Genomic DNA, 15,672 nt, shown 5'->3' on the forward strand with positions numbered 1-15,672 from the left:
AATTTAAAATCTTTTAATTTTAAATCAGATAAAATATGATGAAATTGCAAATTTGAACCCCTAAAGCTCAACTGATTGGCTATAAGATTAGAAATTCTTTTTTATTGTTCCATGTGATGGCTGCCGGTGGGATTGCATTTGGTTAGCCATACTGAAGGTGCAATTTCCCATGCATTTGAGTGGGAATTGATCATCAAACCGACCGTCAGGCGAAGCTAATGGCATTAAAAATGAAATTTTGGAAAAGACGGGAGAGGAGAGGAGAGGAGGACGAAGGAAGAACATGTGATTACGGGAACAGAACTGTCACTGACAATAGCAAACAGTAGGCAGAGTCCAAAATACTGTAAACTGTAGGCACTGCTTATTGCTTAATCGTCAAATCTATCAATCAAACTATCTGTGATTCTTTTGGCATTTTGGGAAGGACCCTCTGACCTCTATTACCATTTACCACGAGACCCAAACTTAAATAGTGCCAAAATTGGCACAAAATACGTTTCTACTGTTAAAAAAAAGTTACATAAATGCATAAAACGTAGTATAATACTGTGTTTTACTTTAACGAAAAGTTAACCGTTAAAGTTAAACATAGTACTATACTGCATTTTATTAAAAAATTATTTTTTTCAGGAAAACGCAGTACAATACTGCATTTAACTTAAACACAGTATTGTATTGCATTTCCCTATACTATTTGGGCCCACTTCTACAGGACTGTAAAGAATTAATTTTAGTGTAAAATGCAGTATTATACTGTATTTTACACTGAAACATATTAGTATACTTCATTTTACTTTGATTTTTGGGCCCACCAATAAGTGTTCTGCCGATAACTGACATAACAATAATTCAAATACATAAAACGTGGTATTGTACTACGTTTTACATAAAAAAATTCTGCACCCCAGGCTCGGACTTGCCTTATTTAAAGGCGTTTCAATTTTATGAAAATCCATTCAATACTTTCTTCAAACTTCCGTTCATACTTCTCTCTTCTTCTTATCAATCATTTTTTTATAATGTCTGAAGAGCCAAACTACGGGTTTCATTATATTGGGGGGGGGGGAGGTTGTGCTGGAGAATAACTCTATGAGGTATAGCTCACCTCCATAGTGTCATGATAAATTGCCGCTTACAATGGAGTACGATAAATTGGTATCGTTGTTACGTAAAAAAATGAGTGTGAGGAAGCGTTTGATTAACCTTAAAGTAACCGGTAGATTTTCGTATTCAGTGACTCCGCAGGGGTTTGCTTATTATTCTGAGTTTAACATCGAAGATGATAAAACTCTTAGAGATTGTTTGCGGATTTCGGATGAATAGAGGGAATTTATTGTAATAAAATTGTTGGAAATATACGTCAAGGTTGAAGATGTTCCCAATAATGAGGGCGTGCATAGTAGGGATAACCCCCAGTCATCGGGTGGTTATTCTGGAGCAGTTTTTGCCGGACAGATTACTGATGAAAGAGCTTGCCTTGATTTAAACTTGTCACCACCGGCGAATGAGCAGCCACAAAATAATTTTTCGACTTTATATAATCCACAAGACGATTGGTAAACTTCAATTTTTCTACGTTTTATCATTGTTTATTTTATGTTTTAATTGGATTTGTATTAAAACTTATATTTTTCATAGGGGGTACCGTCCGGATATGAATTTTACAAGTTATGACCCCGCCCCTAGTTGGAATATGCGTAGTTTTGGCGTATTGGACCACGGTGGTCCATCCGAGAGTCGTCACCAATAAGAAAATATCCATCACGAAACGTCAAGACAGTACAACTTGTAAGTAAAGTGATATAGCTATATGTAAAGTATTTATCTAGTTGGGTAACTTATCATTTTGTTCTTTTTGTGTAGTGAAAATGAGCTTCTTGATGTTCCTGACCTCACACAGTTGCCCATAGACGACGTATTGACTCGTGATTTAGCAGATGCGCAGAGTCAGGAAAATGATAGTGATTATGACAACAATGCGGATGAGTCTGGAGATGACACACCCTTCCCTGATGAGGGTGATGAGGAGGAGGAAGTGAATGTTGAACCTGAGCTGACGAGGAAGCATGTTCCTCCACCTCCCGCTAGACAAAGAGTGTACGAGTCCCACATGCCATTTCATGAGCGGAATATTCCCTACCTTGATAATTTGCCAAGTATGCCGAACGTGGATGCCCTCACAAGGGATGATGATGAAATTCGGTCATCGATGTGGGATGAGTCTAGACCAGCGGTTCTAACAAAGGGCATGTATTTCCCCGATAAAGCTCGCCTAATTAGGGCTGTAAAAATCGACAGTGTAAGAGAGTGCCGTGAGATGACGGTAAGGGAGTCAACTACGGAGGTATACAAGGCTATATGCCGTAGAGACTTTATGGGTTGCCACTGGATGTTGCGTGCCAGCAAGAAAAAATCAGGTTTGTGGAAAGTGGGTAAATTTATTAGCACCCACAGATGTGAAATGGACACATTCAATGAGAATCATTTCAACCTGGATGTAGACTTGATTTCTCTTTTCTTGATTCCATAATTGGAAGTGTCCATTAGGTTCAAGATTAAAGAGTGTATTACAGCTGTCCACCAGGAGTGTGGTTGTACTATAACTAAAATAAAGGCATATCCCGGTCGCAAACGTGTCTTTGAACTTATTTATGGCAACTGGGATAAGTCTTTTTCATCGTTGCCTAGGTACATGGCCGCACTGCAACACTTTAACCCCGGGACTGTTGTTGAATGGAGGCTTGAGCGGAGTTCGGACAGACCGGAATATATTTTCAACTATGTGTTCTGGTCATTTAAACCAACAATTGATGGTTTTGTGCATTGTCATCCTATAATTTCCATAGACGAGTACTCATGTCTATGAAAATTATGATATTAAGCTTTTGATTGCAGTTGCAGTAGATGCCAACGGACAAATATTTCCACTAGCTTTTGCCATTTGTGCCAACAAAAGCGAAGAGACGTGGACGCTTTTCTTGAACCACTTGAAGCAGCATGTTGTCAAACAACGTTCAGGTATTTGTCTAATATCTGATCGACATGGTGGTATTTTAAGTTCTGTACGGCACTTGCCTGAATGGCAGGACCCCTATGCGTACCACCGTTACTGTGTGAGGTACCTGAAGGCCAGTTTCTAGAAGAAATATCCTGACAAGGCCTTGCATGACTTAATGTGGATGGCTGCAACTGAGCACCATCAGTGCAAATTCATGAGGCGCATGGAAGCGATCCGGCAGCTAGATCCACGAGCCTATACTTGGCTGATGGGACATGATCTTCACATGTGGACATTGCATGCTGATGGCGGCAGAAGATGGGGAGCCCTAACTACAAATGTGTCGGAGTCATTCAACAACTTGTTGAAGTCTGCCCGTGGATTGCCTGTCACTACCATGGTCCGCATGACATTCAAATAGAGCAGAGAAAGGTTAGTTGAAAGGCATGGAGCTGCATCGGCATTGATGGACAGGGGTGTTCAATTTATGCCAATACCCATGAGAAGATTTGAAAGGTACAGGAGGCGAGCACATTGGCATCCATTTCTACAGTACGATCATGACCGAGGTGTTTTTGAAGTTAAGACCGCTATCCGCGGACACCGTGAGAATAAACTACATATGGTAAATGAAGCCAGAAGGTTGTGTTCATGTGGGAAATGGACCATCTACCATATGTCGTGCGCACATGCGTTGAAGCACTTTCAACAAGTTGGTTTTGGGGCAACCAACTATATTGATAGGCAATACAGTGTTGCTGCATACGTAGACATGTATAGTGGGCAGTTGCAGCCATTAGGTGCTGAGCATTATTGGCCGCCAGAACCTTTTAATATGGTATGTAACAAGGACTATTTGCGCAAGCTGCAAGTACAAAAGAGAACGCGTATACGAAACCAAATAGATGTTGGTGATACCATTTATGCACGTAAATGTGGCATATGCTCGCAAACAGGACACGACCGTTGTAAATGTCCTTCAGGTTGTGTGCGTGGCTGTGGTAATCCAACTCCTGGTGCAAGTTCGTCGAATGTACCCAACTATCAAGGATACCCATAGTTTTTTGTTTTCGTATTGTTTTTTGTAATACGTGTCTGTACTTGTGTATGTTGCAATATCTATCAAATAAAATTATGTTCCATAATGTTGGTACATCTTATTTTTTAACATGACCTTTTGATATAGTTGTTCAAATATTAAACTTATTGGTATTTGTAAAAAATACAAAAAATTTAATATTAAAAAATAAATTTAATATGTAAAGCGCGGTATAATACTACATTTTATTAAGCTGTCTTGTCGTTCTGAAAAAGCTGAAAACCATGTGAAAAAGCAGTTTCATTTTAGAGAAATCTAATATGTAAAGCGTGGTATAATACTACGTTTTATGTGAAATCTTGCCTATAAATAACGGGCGCATTCTAGTTATTTTCTGTGCTTAACAATAACCAATAACAAATATTTTCATAAAACCAAAGTTTCTCTTTAAGAATGTCTCAACAACCCCTTTATGTCCCAAGGTGCTATTACGGAGAAAAATGCAGTTTGTACAATTGGTGGGAAGAAGGTGGGCGCCGCTACTGGGCATGTATGAAAAAGTTTGATAGGCAACCCGACGAGCCTACTTGTGATTTTGAGGTATGGATGGATGAACCATGTGAGAAAATACTACAAAGAGAGAATTTATAATTTTCATAATTTGTGTACGAGGCAATGGGAAAGAGAGTGTCGAACCAACCAAGAAATTGAGGAGTTTAAGGCGAAACTCTAGGAGGTGGAAGAAAAAAAAAGCTGGAAGACCAACTCAAGTGGTTGGAGCAGAGAGTAGTAGCCGGTCAAGACTAAACAGTGGCTTGTATGTGTTGAGCGTAGTAGTGTATCTTTATGTTTTCCTTGTCAAGTGTTTTCATTAGTTGTACTGTTTGTGTTTTGTTATGTGTATCTTTAGGTTTGCTATGTTTGTGTTTGTGTTGTCATGTTAAAATAAAATTATTGTTCAAATTCTGTTACAATAATGTTGTTAAAATAGAATTGTTGCCATTATTTACATAATGTAGTATTTTCTTCATAGAATTGTTCAAATATTCAACTTATTGGTGTTACTAAGAAGACCAATCTAAAAATTAAAAAAAAATTATATGTAAAGCGCGGTATAATACTACATTTTTTGAGTTGTCTTGTCGTTCTGAAAAAGCTGAAAACCATGTGAAAAAGCTGTTTTCTTGCAGAAAAATTTAATATGTAAAGCGTGGTATAATACTACGTTTTATATGTATGTAAAGCGTGGTATAATACTACCTTTTATGTAAAATCTTTCCTATAAATAACGAGCGCATTCTAGTTATTTTCTGCGCTTAACAACAACCTATAGCAAATATTTCCATAAAACCAAAGTTTCTCTTTAAGAAATGTCTCAACAACCCCTTTATTACCCAAGGTGCGATTGCGGAACCAAAAGCATGATGTACGATTGTTGGGAAGAAGTTGGACGCCGCTACTGGGCATGTATGAACAAGTTTTATAGGCAACCCGACATATCTACATGAAATTTTAAGGTGTGGATTGATGAACCATGTGAGCAGGAATACTACAAAGACAAGTTGTATCATCTTCATAATGTGTGTATGGGGCAGTGGGACAGAGAGCGCCAATCCAAGCAAGAAATTGCGGAGTTGAAGGCAAAACTCAAGGAGGTGGAAGAAGATAAAAAAGCTGGAAGACCAGCTCAAGTGGTTGGAGCAGAGAATACTAGGCGGTAGTGACTAAACAATGGCATGTACGTGTTGAGCGGTGTAGTGTATCTTTATGTTTCCTTTGTCAAATGTTTTCATTAGTTCTACTGTTTGTTTTTTGTGTTAGGTTTGCAAGGTTTGTGTTTGTGTTGTACTGTTAAAGTAAAATTGTTGTTCAAACGCAGTTAAAATAAAATTGTTTCTAAAACATAATTGTTACCACTATTTACATAATGTACTATTTACACAAAGTAAAAACATAAGTAAATCAATGTGTCCCGCAGCCTGTGTGCTTCAGTGTTGCTGCTGGCCTGAGTCGCATCCCCTGTCGCCCGGGTACACTAACTGGATCATCATCATCAAGCCGCCTCTTTATGTGAGGATTGTTGATGCCCCCTTTTTCTACGCGTGGGTCGAAATCGGGTATACGACATTGGGAGGACAACTCTATTCTCTTTCGAGAATTGGGTTTAGAAGTTGAAGAGTCGCCACCTAATGATTATAGTGCATTAGGACACTTTAAGAAAGAATTTGAGATGAAGAGACCAGAGATTAGGGTAAGGGCTAGAAATTATCCCGAGGGGAAGGTGTTTGGCACCCCTCAAGATCCATAAGTGTGGTTCCCGGCCATGCTACAATGTGACTTTACAAGTAAACAATCAAGGCTCAAATAAGGACTCGCATATAACATTGCAATTAGGTTGAAAACTTTTGAAGGCAAGTAGAGAGGGCAGAAATTTATGAAAAAGAATTTGAAGAGTTTTACAAGAAGAGATGAAGGCAAATAAAGGGAAGGGGGTCCTAGGTTAATGATTAATATGGATCACTTCAATGCAATATCCAGCAATCACTCCTTAAAAGAGGGGTCACACGTGATACTAACGCACTGGTCATCATATCCATATTCTACCCTTCCCACCCCGTTAAGGTATTAAAGCGCGGAATGGTATCGTTACTTATTGCATGCTATTACCCGCCCCAATCCTATCAGTCTCGGAGGCATTGAGACTACTAATCCTACAGGGTAAGGAGTAGGCTGAACCCTCAGGTTTAAAGGATAAAATGCTAAGCGGCATACATAACAAATAGGACTGCACATAAGGGAGCATACAAAGACAAATAAAGGCTCACAGATCCTTCCACAAGTAAACATGTATTAGCACGTCTCTAACACATTTAAGGTCTAAAGGATAAACGTTTTAAAGAAAAGGAATAAGTGACAGTAGTTGAGTAAGTAAAAAGCTAAGGGAACTGTTAAAACCTAGTTTGAAAAGGTAAAGACTTGAAAATACAGTAGTTTAAATCAAAGCAACACGATTCTGGGCAGAAAAGGTAGCCCAACAGTTTGAAAACTTAATAGAGCAAGAATCAGAAAAATCAGTGAGAGTAGATATGTGATTTCAAAAAAAACTTATTTCCAGATAGAGGTGGATTTTAAGTAAAAGAGTGAATTTCAGAGAGTCACAACAGGAATGAAAGCGGCAGAATTCAAATTAAACAAAAGCTGGTTAATCCTAAACTGATAAAAACATGATTAATCGATTCTTATTAGGCCTAAAGTTTGTCTAGGCGTCGTATGCGTTGCCTAATTATCTTAAAGGGTGAACATGCATATTTAATCCCAATTTTAAAAGGACGCAGTTAACCAAGCTTGTATTAACGGTTTAAACCATACTGGTGAGGCGTTCAACTAATTGCAACTCGGACAGAATAAAACCCTAAGTAACATGGTGTCTAATGCACATAAAAGTCCTAGAACATGGTTTCTAAATACCAGTGAGAATGCAGCAGTAGTTTTATGACAATTACTTGTTGGTTATTAACGGATCATGATTACGAAATGAGTATGATAACTGGCTAAAAGTGAAGGGCCTAAAAACAGGATCTCTAATTGTATGAGATGCATGTCCTATACAGGATATTTATTGCACAAATAAGTAAGTAAAATCCTATAAGCATGTTTTTTACCCATTATTTAAACTAAGCATGCATAACCCCTCCCAATTTTACTATAATCCCAATCAGTTGTTTACAAGTTATTACAAACCATGATAGCTGAATTACAATAATAAAGAAAAATAAGAAGTTATTCTATAGGGAGCCTTCAACCAGGCCCAATCTTCTAGTCTCACATCTTTCGAGTTTCACAGCCAAGGTCTGGGTGCGGCAAAGCTCCCTAGGGCCCCATTGGGTCCCTAGCCAATACCGACACCCAAACATTTACCAAAAAAGATTGGACAAGTGCAGTGTGGAATTACCAGCCTTGTGCATCAAAGTTCAGTGGGTATTCAGAGATACCCAAAGCAATGCTTACACGAAAGGGGGCAGAACCTATTTTCTAAGAGTAGTGAGAGTGTGTGATAGAGTTTTTTTAAGAAATTAGTTGGGAGGAGAAAACAGTTTTAAAAATGATCCATATAGAATCAGTTCTTGAAAGAAAAACAATAGAAGAGTGTGACAATTTTTGTAAGAAGATGAGTAAGACAATCTCAGAACAAAATATCACACATGGTTCAGGGAAACAAACACAAACAGGGGATAGGGGACATGGGGACAAGTAGTTCATATGTAAGAGCACAATTGCACATACATAGACATCAGAGAAAAGTATTTCAGAACTTAAACAGTCACAACATATTTCATCCCAAAAAGGTTCAGGGTTACATGCTGATAATGTATTGGGGTTAGGGGTAAGGAAGAACATGCATTAAACAAATAAGGAAAGCAGTAGGCATGCTGAATTAAAGGAAATATAGTCACATCAATGAACTTACACAAAGGCATACTGGTTGCAATGAGAACAGCAGAACCATAAGTATAAGCATAAAAGAAACAAGAGGAAGTGTAATACACATAAAAACATGTTGTTTTGGAAACTGTAAATCAAATAGAAGACATACCAGTAAAAGAGAAAAAGCAGGATACAAAGACAAAGTAGTAACACTATATTGGCCTTGGCTTTCAACCGGCTGATAATAAGCAGGAGCAGAGAACAACAATAGAGCAAAAGAGCCAGAGAGCAAGAGAGAATGTAGATTTTGAAAGTATTCAGTGGTGTGTATAAGTCAGAAGACTGTTGTGTGTTTGCAAAAGAGAATGGGGAGTATTTATAGTACTGAATACGAGTAATCAATAAGGCAGCAGTCCCTTAACTAAGGAACTGGCATCAATCACAATCAAATTAGTATATGAACTTCCCTTTAATTAAGGAATCCAAATCAAACGGTAAAAATCAATCATTTAAAAGGAAAGAAATCACAAAGTAGGGTATAATCACATAAGGAAACAGAGTAACATATAGTATCAATAAAGACTAGGTACATGACACTCTAATTAGGGAAATAGGTCAGGTAAATCAATCAACAAATTTGTGCACATATATAGGGCAAAATACCACTGTAATTCAGGAAAATAATTTTCAAAATAATGAACGAGATTGAAGGCCTAGGAAATCGGTATTAATCGAGGCGAGTATCCCGCAATTTAATGAAGCAATTCAAACTATAGGGAAAATACGCAGAATCACAATTTCAAAGCAAGTATCACAGTCTCAAAGAGGGCTCGGATAATCAGTATAAAATCCTCGTGTAAGCAATCAGAGAAGCTTTAAGCAAAGAACACAGAATGGTAGGGGAATGAAACACTAACAACGAGATTAAAGCAAAGAGCATGGAACTCGGAGAAGAACACACAAACATGCAAATAATGCAAACACAATCATACAAAGTTAGGGTTTCATCAAACTTAAGCTAAACGTTTGAAAAATAGTACTGAGAATCACGAGTCAGTACTCAAAATTAGAAAATAAAGTGATTTTAAAAAAGGGGTTCAGAAACCCTAGTTTCAAAAGGGAACAAAACGTTTTAAAAATTGAACAATCGTGAAGATCGAGTAGAGAATAGTGTAAAATACTAAGGTGTGAGTTAAAAATCATAAAAACTATAGAGATTTAAAAGGTTGGATACAGATTAGGGTTTCATAAGAAACCAGTGAGAAGTGAGAGAAACCTAGCTATGAAAATCAGCAATAATGGTGTTCATAGCACCATCGGACAAAACCCATCGGAGGACGGCTGGAGACGAACCAGGCAAAGCTTTCAGTGACCATCTCGCATGGTGGAGGATCTTGGGGTCTCAAAGATAGAGGGAATCAACGAGGTAAGGCTTCACAGTGACTGATGATCGAAAGAGGTGAGACTGGAGGTAGCCGGAGAGGTGGTGGGTTCATCGGAGAAGAAGAGAACCAGAAGGTTATAGAGAGAAGGGAGAGGGAGAGTCAATATGGAGAGAGAGAGACCGTCTCGGAAATGAGGGGCTTGGGGGGGGGGTAATTGGATTTTAATTAAGGAAATCAAATCTGGGCCGTTGATCTCATTAGATCAACGGCTCAGATTAAATCAGAGCTGGGCCGGGTTGATTAATTGAAAATATGGGTCGGTCCAATTGGGGTTAGGAGTGGGTGCATTGAGAGGTAAAATTGAAATCCGAATGGGCTATAATTGCAATGAAATGAGGCTAAACATTAAATAGCTAGTTTTACCTTTTTATTTTATATAAAATAGTTAAAATGATTTTTAAAACAAATTAAAAGCACTGAACTAATTAATAAGATATAAGTATTAATTTAAAAATACTGGAAATAATTTAATAATTATGAAATGTTGTTAATTGTAAAATAGGCTATAATTGCAATTACATGCAATTTAGTTTTTAAATACCAAATAAATTTGTAAAAAATATGCAAAAAATCACCTTAATTATATTTTGGTGTAAATATGATAAATAAATAAATTATTCACCAAAATGATAATTTTGGAAATAATTATTGAATTTTGCACTGCTAAAATAGACAATAAATTGATTTTGAAAGTCTTTAAAAATTTGGGAAAAATACCAAAACACTTGGGCATGCTTATGTATGCATATATATATGTTATTTTGAAAGTATTTTGAGTGTGAAAAAAATACTTAGGGAAAAATTGGGTATCAACAAGGATGTGCAGCAGCATCGACACTACAGCTGGCAGGATCGGTAGAAGAGGCCGTCAGCAACCTACAAAACAAGTACTAAGCTTAGCATGTGAAAAAGTATATTAGTATTGTATGTGTTAAGTCCAAAAATATTTTCTCACCGTGTTCTCGTCGACCTCCTGAATATATGCATCTGTGGTGTCCTCATCAAAGCATGTAGTGGCCTCAAAGATGGGCTGGGACGAAGCCTTCATAAGAAAGTTAAAAATTAATTAATGGTATCTCATTAAGGAAAAGAAAACAATTTGAAATTTTACAGTAATACAAACATACCTGCGCCTGTGGTAGATCCGCATCAACCGCCGGGGATGAGGCATAACTCAACCTGCGCCCGCCATCTACGTCCCGGGTCGACCGATCCTCAGCTGCGGTAGATGGGACTGCAAAGTACTGGTCTACATCCCCGTCGAATGTACCCGTAATCAACAATTCTCCTGACGGGGTGACCTGCGATGCTGGCAGAGATAGCTGAAGGTTGTACGACGGCATGCTGCTGGAAGGCTTATATACCTGAGGTATATAACCCGGCTGATCATCTCCAAGATCCTCATCTCCAAAATTCTCATCATGTCCCTCAACAGGTGGGTCAACAGGTGCCTCAACGCCCCCTTGCTGGGGACCACTTCCTCGCCGACCCCCGCGACCCCGTGGGGCACCCCTACTTCGTGGGGTACCCCTCACTCATGCCCTACCCCTGCCTCGTGGGACAACCCTACTCCGATGGCAGTCCTCTAGAGCCGCATACTGAGCCTCGTGACCAACCTCGCGCCATCTCTCGCTTGAAACAAGGTCCGACGAGCCAGATCTGCCACCCGCCGTCCATACTCAACGAGTGCAGCACTGTCGGCATGCTGCTGTATCTCCTGTCCTAACTGGTAGACCAGGTGATGCCCAATAGACTGTGAAACACTTAAGATATTAATTAAATAACGCTATATCATAAATATAAGATATTAATAAGCCACAAAAACATACTAGTGCCTCGTGCCTCCCGGCGTATGGTCTGTAGCGCTCACCAAATACATGAATGGGGTTCCCGATCATCAGTTGGGTGTGACGGCAGTACCATGACGTATACAGCTGAATAGCGGACTCCTGGGTAAATGAAGGTGGTGGCGGAATACGGTCACCTCGCTGCTCCCAAATATGGACTTGCTGCTCTAGCCATCCCATAAATCTTTCGTCCATCCTGGTACGGTCATCCCGCTGATAGTGTGTAGGCACCCATGCAGGCTCCCCCGGTATAGGATGGGGACGGTGAAACTGGCGAAGCACACGCTCTGTGGCATGATACTCAACCATATCGAAGAAGATCATCAGGACGGAGGTGCTCCAAAGCAGTCGGTCGACTGAGCAATAATCGGGCAACTGAGCTAGTAACTCGTCGTTGTATGGCGTGCAGATGAACTACCAAATAATAACATAAAAGTGAGTATGCACAACACAACTCAATTTATAACAAGTAAGTGTAGGTACATATTCACCTGTCCGGCCATCAACATATCTAATACATCCCTGACAAGGGGGAGATTATGATGAGCATCGGTCCCTCGGTAGTTCTCACGCCGAAGAACCCACCTAGAAGCTAGAGGGAGAAACGGATGAGCCTCACCGGGCTCTAGTGATGGTAGAGGTGGCTGCAACGGCATGATCCGCTGTCAGGTCCAAACCTAAGATAAAAGGTTGACGTAAAATTTAAGAGTCATTTCGACCATATAGAATTCGGAGTAATGAACATAGTATTCGAAAATGTTGTCACCTGTAGAAGGGGCAGAAAACCACATTGTCCACCTGGCAAAGCATGCTCGCCCGGCACATGCTCCTATACAGGTATGCGAGAACAGCAGCACCCCAGCTGTACAGGGGTAAATCATCTAGCTGTTGCAGATGATGGAGAAAGTGCATATTCACTAGACTTTCCAAAGTGTTTGGGAACAAGACACCCCCAAAAAGTAGGAGCAGCGCCAACCTCGTGTACCGCTCAATATGGAGATCCTCCGTCTCGCCGGTAATGTCTGGGTGCAAAAATGCCATATGATCTCTGATGGCTAACAAAGCAACACGATTGCCCTCTCTCTGTACAGCGTCACCCTGAGGTCTGTAACTAGTATACTGCCCCATCATATCCAAATACTGTCCACGCGTCATGGATCTAATGTACTGGGGCAGTGCAACGGCCCGTCCATCTACACGTAACCCGTACAAAACCCGAACATCCTCCAGCGTGATGGTGGCCTCTCCAGTGGGCAAGTGAAAAGTGTGCGTCTCCGTTCGCCACCGCTCTACCAAGGCCGTGATGAGAGACCAATCAAGCTGCATCCGCCCAATCCAAAAAATCGTATAGAAGCCCGTAGCATGTAAGTGCGCGACTACGCGGGCATGGAAATGATGCTGCGCCATGAAGTCCCACAAATCGTCAGGTCTCCTGGCGCGGAGAGGCTGATTTGATAGATGTCCCTCCCATACAAAGGAGGACCTATGGTCGCCCTGCAACACTAATAGCTGATCCTCTGCTGGTCCAGGATGCGCATGCGGAAAGTCCATGCCGTCTACTATAATTTAAAGAAAATTAATTATGTGTGTTAGTTTAATAAATTAAATAATTATTTTTTAAAATTAGACTGAGTAATTATCTATGGGTTCTAGGCTCGATATTTGAGGCCCGGTAGCACCAAATTATCCTTAATTATTATGTGTGTCAATTTCAACATTTTTAGAATTTTGTTAGTTTAATAAATTAAATAATTATTTTTAAAATTGGACTAAGTAATTATCTATGGGTTCCAGGCTCGATATTTGAGGCTTGGTAGCACCAAGTTATCCTTAATTATTATGTGTGTCAATTTCAATATTTTTAGAATTTTGTTAATTTAATAAATTTAATAATTAATTATTGAATTGGACTAAATAATTATCTATGGGTTCCAGGCTCGATATTTGAGGTCCGATAGCACCAAGTTATCCTTAATTATTATGCGTGTCAATTTCAATATTTTTAGAATTTTGTTAGTTTAATAAATTAAATAATTAATTATTGAATTCGACTGAGTAATTATCTATGAGTTCCAGTTACTACATACTTAAACTACAGAGACTCTACGCTAAAAGGCTCTACATTTTACTACGCTAAAAGGCTATATATTTTACTACGCTAAAAGGCTCTATATTTTACTACGCTAAAAGACTCTATATTTTACTACGCCAAAAGGTCACTATTACATATAAAAACAACAAACATAATATACATATGAACAACAATCTAAATAAATAATATTTATTTATTATTTAAGCAAATAAAAACATAACATTAACAATAAAAATTATTTATCAAGTTTTAACTATTTTTTGTCCCAAAGCTAATAAATCAATCCGGGTATAAATAAGATACAAATTTAAACACAAATTAACATGGAAACACATTCAACAATACAAATATGCATGTGCTATACGAGTTTCGACATAAACAAAATCGAAATACATCGATTTAAGTTTTTTGAAATAGATTCAAATCGAATTTTTGAACCCGAAAGAAGAAATCCAAAGCGTGTGTTGTGTGCGGGACCTACACTCTTTGCTTTTTGATGACGGGTGGGGCCCAATTTTTTTTTTTAATTTGACCGGGGGGGGGGGGGGGGGGACCAGCAGTGAGGAAGGGTGAGTTTTTTAATAGAGTCGTTGTCTTGGGGAAGAAGAAGGGGCCCTATATTTTATTAAAGGAAAACGCAGTACAATACTGCGTTTCCCTTAAACGCAGTATTGTACTGCGTTTTCCTTTAATAAAATATAGGCATTTATGGCAGAGTTATAAGGTGGGCCCAATTTTAATAGGGAAACGCAGTATTGTACTGCGTTTTCCTTAAAAAAATTAATTTTTTTAATAAATCACAGTATAGTACTGCGTTTAACTTTAACGGCTAACCTTCTGTTAAAGTAAAACGCAGTATTATACTGCATTTTATGTACTTATGTAACTTTTTTTTAATAGTAGAAAGGTATTTTTTGCCCAAAAGGGCACTATTTAAGTTTCGGACTCCATTTACCACCCCCTCTACTCTACTATTATTCGTACACCTTTAACTATTTCTCTTGCTTTAGTTTATCCATACGATAGAATTATATCCTTCGTTTCATATTAGATGAGGTACTTTTTTTAATCTATTTCAAAATAAATGACACATCAAAATACATACTTTACCCATCGACCTTGTCCCCAAATCCCTCTTACACACTTCTTAAATACAGAAATAATATTACACACCAAAACTTTTAAAGGTGTGTCAATTACACACCACTTCAGTGTTTGACCACATCTGCTCAAAGATTGCTCTTACACGCGCCAATCAGCATCTGACACGTGTCAAATCGAGGAAAAAAAAAGAAAAACTGAAAAAAAACTTCTGCAACTCCCTCCTTCCCCAAACCCCCTCTTCTCATCTTCTCAAAGAAAAAATAATATAGAAAAGAACCCCCCCTCCCCCTCTTCATCTTCCTAACCCCATCATCTTCTCCATCACCACCATACTACCACCAACCCTTCCACCACAAGAACCTTCTTCCATAACTATAGATTCAATTCTTTGCCGATTTTGAATAACATCCATCACAAATCCTTATACAAATTCCAAATTCAAGCTCAACCCAAAGCTTCAAACTTGTTAATGGTATTTTTTGAATTTTATCAAAATTAATTACCTAAGTGAAGTTTTAATCAACAATAATCACAAATTCAAACTAAATTTTTAGGTCATGGAACACCAAAATCAACAAGACCCGATTAAATTTTCAAGCTTTTTTAAAAATCAATAATGGTAATTTTTACAATACCCAATAGTTCCTATGTTCTTCTTCTTTTTCTTTTCTTCTTAGTCATAGGGTTGGAGAGACGAAACATGAGGGGGTTGAAAAAAC

General features: G+C 38.6%; 1 protein-coding gene across 1 annotated transcript; it reads right to left on the reverse strand.

Moving 5' to 3' along the window:
- Positions 1 to 12,519: 12,519 nt before the first annotated feature.
- Positions 12,520 to 13,308, reverse strand: LOC138885293 (serine/threonine-protein phosphatase 7 long form homolog). The gene has a single exon (XM_070166227.1). It carries the CDS (start codon positions 13,306 to 13,308, stop codon positions 12,520 to 12,522), a length of 789 nt encoding a protein of 262 aa, XP_070022328.1.
- Between the last annotated feature and the right edge of the window lie 2,364 nt (positions 13,309 to 15,672).

Source organism: Nicotiana sylvestris, chromosome 2, assembly GCF_000393655.2.
Source record: "Nicotiana sylvestris chromosome 2, ASM39365v2, whole genome shotgun sequence".
NCBI lineage: Eukaryota > Viridiplantae > Streptophyta > Magnoliopsida > Solanales > Solanaceae > Nicotiana > Nicotiana sylvestris.

Bases quoted from the DNA above. Each gene is read 5' to 3' on its own strand.
- LOC138885293 (XM_070166227.1), bottom strand. From the start codon at position 13,308: ATGGACTTTCCGCATGCGCATCCTGGACCAGCAGAGGATCAGCTATTA.